The sequence below is a fragment of the Hevea brasiliensis genome, chromosome 9 (assembly GCF_030052815.1).
Source record: "Hevea brasiliensis isolate MT/VB/25A 57/8 chromosome 9, ASM3005281v1, whole genome shotgun sequence".
Taxonomy (NCBI): domain Eukaryota; kingdom Viridiplantae; phylum Streptophyta; class Magnoliopsida; order Malpighiales; family Euphorbiaceae; genus Hevea; species Hevea brasiliensis.
Window position 1 is genome coordinate 23,861,424 of NC_079501.1, and position 9,972 is coordinate 23,871,395.

The 9,972-nt window shown below is 42.0% G+C and overlaps 1 protein-coding gene across 1 annotated transcript; it reads right to left on the reverse strand.

The window, feature by feature from the left end:
• On the reverse strand, positions 1-1,070 carry LOC110651389 (gibberellin-regulated protein 4-like). Its single transcript, XM_021806714.2, has 4 exons — positions 918-1,070; positions 757-801; positions 626-659; positions 1-385 (listed from the first exon to the last, which is right to left on the reverse strand). Exons 1-4 carry the CDS (start codon positions 978-980, stop codon positions 204-206), a joined length of 324 nt encoding a protein of 107 aa, XP_021662406.2. The 5' UTR covers positions 981-1,070; the 3' UTR covers positions 1-203.
• Positions 1,071-9,972: the final 8,902 nt, after the last annotated feature.

The following is a 9,972-nucleotide window of genomic DNA, read 5'->3' on the forward strand; positions in this document are numbered from 1 at the left end:
TATTATAGAATTCATTGATAACATAAATAATAAATTAGCCACTCTGAGATCCTCAAGGAGTGACTTGAAATCACAAAACCCACCATATGAGGAAGAAAGCACAGTATATATATAGTTAGCAGAACTACTACAATGGTATGGCATTGATAATTTAAGACCACGGCACTAACAATTGTAGTAGTAATAGGAATTAGAGATTTGGTTCAAGGGCACTTGGGTCCTCCCTCCTTGGTCTTCCAGTTGTTGTAGCAAGGGCAAACAGCTTTATTCCCATAATACCCTGGAGGCACACACAGGCACTTTCTGCAGCACTTCTGACAGAAGAACATGCATGGCTTATGGTATTGGGTCTTGCTGCACCTCCTCGAGCATTGTGATGGGCATTCTGGTCATTCAAAAAAGAAGCAAAAGATCATCAATACTGCTTGTTGAAAGGATTAATTTCTAGAAAATGACCTACAGTCAAAAGCCAGTTGAGGTGCATCAGTCATTATTTAGATCTTGAAAGTGTGTGAACTCTGAAAACAGAAAAGGGACTTTCTATGTAAAATCTTTGGTCGTTTGGAGGAAAAGGAAAGAAAATAAGAGAGATTTAGAATTAAAGAACAAGAATTTAGGTGCTTACGGTATCTCTGGAGACTCCCTGGTCCATAGCGCCTCTGAAATCATACCACGAAAAGGTAAGAAAATATCATTTCCTGAATCTAAACACCTGCATTATTTGCTAAGCATAAGAGAGAAGTAAAAATAGCTCACTTGGTTGTCATAGTGGTGACCTCCATGCCCATGAGATGACATAACCTTCAAGAACACAAAATTAAAGTGAAAAAAATTAATTTCTTCCTTCTTATCTTTGCTTTTCTTGTTTTGCGTTTTCCTATTTTCTTGCTCAAGATGGGAAGAAGAAAGTTTCTTACCAAAGTTTGGAGCATTGAAATGGCAATGAGGGCCAAGAGGAAGGCAGCAACAAATTTAGCCATGGCCTTGGCCACAATCGCAAACACATCCACGGGACAGAAAGAGGTTAAGGTGAGAAAGAAGAGAATAGATTAATTGAAAGTGTTGCCGCATCGTGGGGTATAAATAGAGACTTTAATGGCAAGAAATTGAGCCAAGAGCTTATTAGCTGTGGTCCTTTTCATGGATCACTTCGTGTTCTTGCTTGAAATAAGGTGACACATGCACTGTCATTGGGCCTTGGTAGAGGTACAGCGTGCAGAGTTTAGACTTAATCGCAGTTAAAGCTATGGAAAGCTTATTAAACTCCTGTGAAGAAGAATTTACTAATTATTAAAATAAATATTTATATTAAATTTTATTTATTCATTATATATATTTTAATTAATTTTGTATATATTTTATTATAAATATTTAACTTAATGATTATTAAGTTCATAGTATTAAGTTCATTTTCATATAAGGTTGAATTTATATTAGATGCATTATTAAATTAATATTAATAGCTGATTTTTGGTTGAGAAAATAAATAAATAAATATAAAAGAATGAACCCATTTTTACAAGTAAACTGTTATGTGAAGAACATTATGTTACAGGTGAGATAGTTGAGTGAAGAGGTGCAAGAAATAAATGTGGAAGCATAGTAGTTCATTCTTTTTAATAAACATTTGTGATCTCTCCTATTTCCGGTGTATATGAGATACTCATTTATGGTATCTTCTTTGATTAAAATAATGAGATTAATAAAATATAATAAGTAATTAAAAAATTCTCTAATATTAAGAATTTAGTTTTAGTAGAATATCAATCACGATTAATTTTAATTAATTCATTATTGTTTAGCCAATTAAAAAATAATAATTTTAAGGTCATAGTGAAAATGGATGAATCTTGGATTGAACTCGGTTTAACATTCAATATTACTGATTTGAGGCCTGTTTGGTTTAACTGTTAAATATAACTGATAGCTGTTAGCTGATAATTTGTCACGACTCAACCATGGGCCGGACCGGCACTAGGACCTGGGCCAACCTAAAGCCCCCGAGGCCTATAGTAAGCCTAACTATTCATTAACCCAACTTCAAGGCCCATTTGGGCCCAATTTCAAGAAATCAACCGGACAGAGTCCGGCCATAAAATGGACCTTTCAACGGGGAGTTTTTGACTCACCCGACCTGTAAACACAATAAATACTCAATTGGGGAGCTCAGCTCACCCTCCACATACTCATATCAACATAAAAATAAATGGGAGCTCAGCTCCCTCATCCAGTCCATCAAACATGCATGTGATAATAATTTTACAGGTCCAAAATAACAATTTATATTACAGACCCAAATCAATTAAATATTTCTAACACATGCGAAAATTCTAGAAGTTTATAGAATTACACAAACATGAATAGACGACCTGCGAGGAAGAAAAGCAGGTTAACCTAAAAAATATCCTCCTATGGCCTGGAAAAATATTAAACAGAAGTGAGCGTTTGACTCAGAGAGTAAAATATCAATTTCAACCATAATCTCTATAACTATCTAAAGCTAATGCATCCTGTAAAGTGAAATGCAACATTGGCAATAAATTCACATCATAACAGCAAAAAGGTAATTTGGAGCACTCACGCACCCAGTAATATCAATCATAATATATGGGAGCTGATCCCCTATACAGCTCTCTTAAATCCAACCTGTGCCAGCGAAGAACTCAGCTCGGACTTTCACTTAAAAACCAAATCGGGGTCCCAACAAAGAACTCAAGCCGTGTCTACCCCGAAGGACCGGGTCCCAGCGAAGATCTCAAGCCGTGTCTACCCGTCCTATCCATAGTCCACACCACATCACACGCACGCCAACGCACTCACACTGCTCCAAATTACTACAACAACATCCATGGCACTTTAACAGTTGTGAATGCAACATAAAACGTGCCTAGAGTTTAACTACATAATTATATACATATAAGTGATGCATGGGCATGCTTGAACATATAATAATATCGAAATTACAATTAAAATTAATATTTTACTCACAGACTTGACAGCGATCACTATGGCAGTTGGGCGGAGGAAGAAGGCTGTCCCGGCTCACCTGACAATTACATTACAATTATTTAACACAGTTGACTCAATACAAATCATGGAAAGACCAAATACGTCATAAGCCGTGCCGAAAATCCGGCAGAGTCTTCCCTACACCTAGGACCTACCCAACCTGTAAAAGGGCTCAAAACACACTTCTATATTCACAATCCATATATCCACAACTCAATCACATCACACAGCCCCTCCTGGGCCCATCAAATTAATCATCCATCACAATATGTAAAATTTCAATTTAGTCCTTATAATTGATAAATTTTGCAAAAAATGCCCAAACAAGCTCTAAAAATTCTAAAACTTTGCCCCGCTGTCCTTAGCAATATTACTAGGCTATTGCAAAAAGAATCATAATTTTCTGAGCTACCACAAATATTTTATGAATTTTTAATCCTATTTAAGCACTAGAAAATTATGAAAAAATAAGGTTCGGGTTTACCTTTGCCGATTCCGACTTCGGGAACGCACTCGGGATGTTTGACAATGGTGGGGTAGCCAAAATCTCGATCTAATTCGGAGACTTTTCCGGTAGCGGGTCTGTCTGGCCAGAAATTCACAGACCCGGACAACTGTCGAATTTCCGCGAATTGAGGATACCTACACGAAGCCTACAACACGGGGGTTAGTATAAAATTTTTACGAAATTTTCTAAGCTCATTTAATGCTCGGAAAAACACTGCAAAGTTTCGTGGGACCCACCGAAAAACGGTGTAGGAAAATTTTGAAATTTATATCCCCGCGAAGCTCTTAACGAGTGGAGTGCTCTGGTACTCTCGGTTTTCTCGTGGGGTTTACGGTTTCTGAGAAATCTAGCCCAAAATTCAAAATGGGCTAAAACTTCTCGGGCAAAAATTGGACAAATTGCTCGATGGATTTTGGTGTTCTTGGTGTCTATGGAAAGCTATCGATGAATAGATGAATTTAGACACAAAACCCGATCCGATTGGTGGCCGGATCGGCCGGATTTCGGCCTGGAAGACGAAGCGGCGCGCTTGCTCATCGCGTCACTTCGGGAGCCTTTTTCCGGCGTTCCAGGTGGCGGCCGGTGGGCTGGGACGGCTGGGGATGGGCTGGGACGGCTGGGGATGGGCGCCGGCGGGCTGGGGTGGCAGGGGAGGTGGCGGCGCGGCAAGGGGAGGAGGGAGGAGAGAGAAAACGGGAGAGAAAGAGAGGAAGGTCGGGACGCGCGCGGGGAGAAGAAAAAGGAAGAAGAAGGGCCGGTCGGATTCGACCGGTCCGATCCAGTCCGGTTCGATTCAGAATACAAAATTTTTGAATTTTTACTCTGCCTTAGGACCGAAAACGAGGTCTAAAAATTCCGAAAAAATTCCAGAAAACTCAGAAAAATTCGTAGACTCCAAATATATTTTTAGTTTTGCCACGTGGTCTTTAAATTAATTTTTAAAAATCATCAAAGTTTATATTTTCGGAAAATCGAACCCGATTTCTAAAATCTGAAAAATTTTAAATAATTTTCTTAAAATTTAAATAATTAAAATATCAATATTACTCATAAAATAATAACTTTAAAATTTTTGGGGTGTTACATTCTTCCCCCCTTACAGAAAATTCGTCCTCGAATTTTTACACAAGGCAGAATAAAGTACATGATTACACATTGAACAGATAAGGGTACTTGCTACGCATGTCCCGTTCTGACTCCCATGTGCATTCTTCCACTGACTGGCTCCTCCACTGAACCTTAACCATAGGGATCTGTTTTGATCTTAGCTGTCTCACTTGGTAGTCCACTATGGCTACAAGTTGCTCCTCAAACGTCAAGTTTTCTTTCAGCTTTATTACATCCGGCTGCAGTACATAAGAAGTATCAGGAATGTATTTCCTGAGCATGGAGATGTGAAACACAGGATGAACATGGGAAAGGTTGGGTGGTAGCTCCAACCGGTAGGCAACTGCTCCAACTCTATCAGTAACTTCAAAAGGTCCAATATACCGAGGCGTCAACTTGCCCTTCTTTCCAAATCTCATAACTCCCTTCATCGGAGAAACCTTCAAGAATACATAGTCGCTTACTGCAAACTCTACATCCCTCCGTCTAGGGTCTGCATAACTCTTCTGCCTACTGAAAGCCGTTTCAATCGTTCCCTGATTAAAGGAACCATCTCTGAAGTGTACTGCACTAGGTCTACATCATGCACCTTCATTTCTTCCATTTCCGTCCAACACAGAGGAGACCTACACTTTCTTCCATATAGTACCTCATAGGGTGCCATCCCTATGCTAGAATGGTAACTGTTGTTGTAAGCAAACTCCACCAAAGCTAGTTGATTATCCCATTGACCTCCAAAATCCAAAACACTCATGCGAAACATGTCTTCTAGTGTTTGGATTGTCCTTTCGGATTGTCCGTCTGTCTGAGGGTGGAAAGCCGTACTAAAGTTCAACTATGTGCCAAGTGCCTCCTGCAACTTTCTCCAAAACCGAGAAGTGAACTGGGGCCCTCTGTCAGATATTATGGAAGCCGGAACTCCATGCAATCTGACTATTTCTCGAATGTAGAGTTGGGCGTACTGTGCCACAGAATATGTAGTCTTCACAGGCAAGAAGTGAGCTGACTTGGTTAAGCGGTCTACAATTCCCATATCGAATCATATCCTCATGTGGTACGAGGCAACCCAGTCACAAAATCCATAGTAATCATTTTCCACTTCCATTCTGGGATAGGGAGCTCTTGCAGCTTCCCTGACGGTCTCTGGTGTTCAAACTTCACCTTCTGACAAGTCAAGCACTTGGACACAAAGTCTGCTATGTCTCTCTTCATGCCATTCCACCAATAGCTATCTTTCATATCATGGTACATCTTGGTGGAACCTGGGTGAATACTATACAGTGTATAGTGTGCCTCTAGCATGATTTCATCTCTGAGATTGTCCACATCGGCCACACATATCCTAAAACCTTGCACTAGGGCGCTATCATTGGCAAATCCAAACTCACCACCTTCACCTTGCTATACTCTATCTATGATCTTCATCAATTGTTGGTCTCTGTGCTGGGAAACTCTAACTTTGTCTTGCAAGTCTGGCCTTACTGAAAAATGAGCCAACAATACCCCTCATTTGAAAGATCTAGGATTAAACCTTGATCCATCAACTCATGTACTTCCCGAATCAACGGTCTCTTCTTTGTTGAAATGTGCGCCAAACTGCCCGAAGATTTTCTGCTCAAAGCATCTGCTACTACATTGGCCTTCCCAGGGTGGTACTGGATAGGGCAATCATAGTCTTTCAGAAGCTCCATCCATCTCCTCTGTCTCAAGTTTAAATCCCTCTGTTGGAAGATGTACTTCAAACTCTTGTGGTTGGTGTATATCTCGCACACTTCACCATACAAGTAGTATCTCCAGATTTTTAGTGCAAAGATTACAGCCGCCATTTCCAAATCATGGGTGGGGTAGTTCTGCTCATGCCTCTTCAGCTGTCTTGAAGCATAAGCCACTATTTTTCCATTCTGCATCAAAACACACCCTAGGCCAACTCTGGAGGCATCACAATACATGGTGTATCCTTCACTGCTCATAGGTAGTGTCAACACAGGGGCGGTGGTTAGACACTCCTTAAGCTTCTGGAAACTCTTCTCACAGTCATCTGTCCAAATGAATAGAATATTTTTCTGAGTCAACTTAGTTAGGAGAGCTGCTATCCTAGAAAAATCCTGCACAAAACGCCTATAGTAGCCAGTTAGGCCCAGAAAACCTCGCACTTCAGTGACTGTTGTAGGCTTAAGCCAATCCATTACAGCTTCAATTTTCTTGGGATCCACCTGAATACCTTCACTAGAAACCATGTGTCCCAAGAATGAGATGCTTTCTAGCCAAAATTCACACTTTAAAAATTTGGCATATAGCTGGTGCTCCCTCAAAGTCTGCAACACCATCCTCAAGTGCCACACGTGTTCCTCCTCGGTCCGAGAGTATACCAAAATGTCATCTATGAATACGATGACAAAACGATCCAAAAATGGCTTGAACACCGGGTTCATCAAGTCCATGAAGGCTGCTGGTGCATTAGTGAGTCCAAAAGACATCACCAAGAACTCATAATGACCATATCTTGTCCTGAATGCTGTTTTGGACAAGTCCTCATTCCTGATTCTTAACTGATGGTAGCCTGATCGCAGGTCTATTTTGGAAAAGAATCTAGCCCCTTGGAGCTGATCAAACAGATCATCGATCCGAGGAAGTGGATACTTATTCTTCACAGTCACCTTGTTCAGCTGTCTATAGTCAATACACAACCTCAGTGACCCATCCTTCTTTCTCACAAATAGAACAGGAGCACCCCAGGGTGAAGTGCTCGGATGTATAAAACCCTTGTCCAGAAGCTCTTGTAGTTGCTCCTTTAGCTCTTTCAATTCTGCTGGCGCCATCCTGTAAGGCGGCATTGATATGGGGTTTGTACCTGACACAACATCAATGCAAAACTCTATTTCCCTTCCTGGTGGCAACCCTGGAAGCTCCTTAGGGAAGACATCCATGAATTCTCTGACAACAGGAACATTTTCCATGCTGACACCTTCTACAGATGTATCTCTCACCAATACCAAATACCCTTGACATCCACGCCTCAACATTTTTCTAGCACTAATTGCTGACACCAAATTATATGGAGCCACGCTCCTGTCACCATCAAAGCTAAACTTTTCCACACCAGGTATGTGGAAATACATCTTTTTGTTTTTGCAGTCTAAAGTGGCATAATGAGTTGCCAACCAATCCATCCCCAATATTACATCAAAATCTATCATTGATAGAGGAACCAAGTCTGCTGGGAGGATCTTTCCGTCCACTACTACTGGGCTACCCGGAAAAACCATATCTACATCTATGTTATCACTAAGTGGGGTAGCTACCGACAAAGGGCATTCTAAAGTTGTAGGGTTTCTATCCAATATTATGACAAACACAGGGGAGACAAATGAGTGCGTAGGACCCGGATCTATCAAAACACGAGCCTCATAGGAACAGACTAGAAGAATACCTGCCACAATTGCATTGGAAGCCTGAGCATCCTGGTGGGTCAAGGTGAAAACCCGAGCTTGACCCCTACCCTGAGTGGCAGAACCCTGATACTGACTTCCACCTCTTGATCTGCCTCCAAATCCATGTCCCCCTTGTCCTCGGCCCTGTTGGCCACTGAACTGACTGCCTGCCATGCTGGAAGCACCAAGATACAATTGTCGAGAAACATTTGCAACAGAACCCTGTGACCCCATCTGTGACTCACTGAACACTGGGCATTCCCTAGCAAAGTGACCTGGTTGGCCACACCTGAAGCATACTCCTGAACCCATCATACAAGGTTCTGAATGTCCTCTTCACACTGTGCACAAGGTGCCATGGAGGATCCTGACCCCTGGACCAGGCTGTTGTACCGAATCGTGACCACTGCTGGATCCGTATCCTGGTCTGAACCCTCGGGATTTGTGTCTAAAACCACTCCTCTTATTTCTGCTTCTTCCTCTGTAATTAGTTTGGCCACCACTATCTGTAGTAGTCATGTGGGGAACACCTGAAGAACCCTCTGCTCTGTTTTTCTTTGTCCTTTTGCTGTCATCCACAGCATAGCTAATCTCTATATGTCTGGCTCGATCAAATACCACATCAAAAGACTGATCAGACATCATGGCCAGGTTTGCATACCTCCTGTCAAGCCCCTTTAAGAACCTCTTCACCTTCATAGTTTCTGTAGCTACTGCTGTAGGGGCATACCTGCTCAATTCCAGAAATTCTATAGCATATTCATCTACAGACCTGCCATTCTGTCTTAAGGCCTTAAAGGCCCACTGCTTTTGATCTCTGAAACTTTCTGGTACAAACCGGTTGATGAACAGTTTCGCAAACTGAGTCCACGACAAACCCTCCATCCGAGGTAATATGTAGTCATTCATCCATTGTCTAGGCATAGGCCCCATGACATGCTGCATACACTCTATAAGTCTTTTATCAGTCAACTGCAATTCTGCTCCTGCCTGTCTGCAGGAATCCAAAAATCGATATGCATTGTCTGACACATCATAAGTACTAGGCACCAACTTCTTGAAATTGATTATCTGTTTGTAAGGTTCCCCTCTTAGTGCGGTGGACTGCTGCTGCTGTGGAGGGTGGACCATATACTGCGCCATCATGTCGATGGTTCTCTACAACCCAGCTAGAGTAGCTGCCATGGGGTCCATGGGACCCTGTGCCATAAAAGACTGATCCTGAACTGTTGGCTACTGCTCTTCTACTTGAGCAGCTCTAGGCCTCCTACCCCGCCTCCTTGAGGCAGGCGCCTCATCTCGTGCTGACACCTCGTTAGGCACATCTGGTTCTGGTGCAGTGGCAGCTCTCCTGCTTCTACGCATTTTCCTGAAATTCAGCAGTATTAGCCCGCAAAATTCAAAACAGCATGTTACCCAGCTCTATAGACTTATATTTACACACAATATATGAAGCAAAAACTAGAAGCAAAGATGACAATGCAAGATGAATGTGGACCCTATTTTCCACAAGTAACTCCTAGTAGACTCTTCCCAACACTTAGACAATTTTTCCCTATGAATTTGGAGCCTAAGCTCTGATACCACATTTGTCACGACCCAACCTATGGGCCGGACCGACACTAGGACCTGGGCCAGCCTAAAGCCCCCGAGGCCCGTAGTAAGCCTAACTATTCATTAACCCAACTCTAAGGCCCATTTGGGCCCAATTTCAAGAAATCAACCGGACAGAGTCCGGCCATAAAATGGACCTTTCAACGGGGAGTTTTTGACTCACCCGACCTGTAAACACAATAAATACTCAATTGGGGAGCTCAGCTCACCCTCCACATACTCATATCAACATAAAAATAAATGAGAGCTCAGCTCCCTCATCCAGTCCATCAAACATGCATGTGATAATAATTTTACAGGTCA

Bases quoted from the DNA above. Each gene is read 5' to 3' on its own strand.
- LOC110651389 (XM_021806714.2), bottom strand. From the start codon at position 980: ATGGCTAAATTTGTTGCTGCCTTCCTCTTGGCCCTCATTGCCATTTCA. The intron at 660-756 runs GTGAGCTATTTT...GTATGATTTCAG, and splicing joins GTCACCACTATGACAACCAA to AGGCGCTATGGACCAGGGAG. The intron at 386-625 runs GTAAGCACCTAA...TTGAATGACCAG, and splicing joins AGGGAGTCTCCAGAGATACC to AATGCCCATCACAATGCTCG.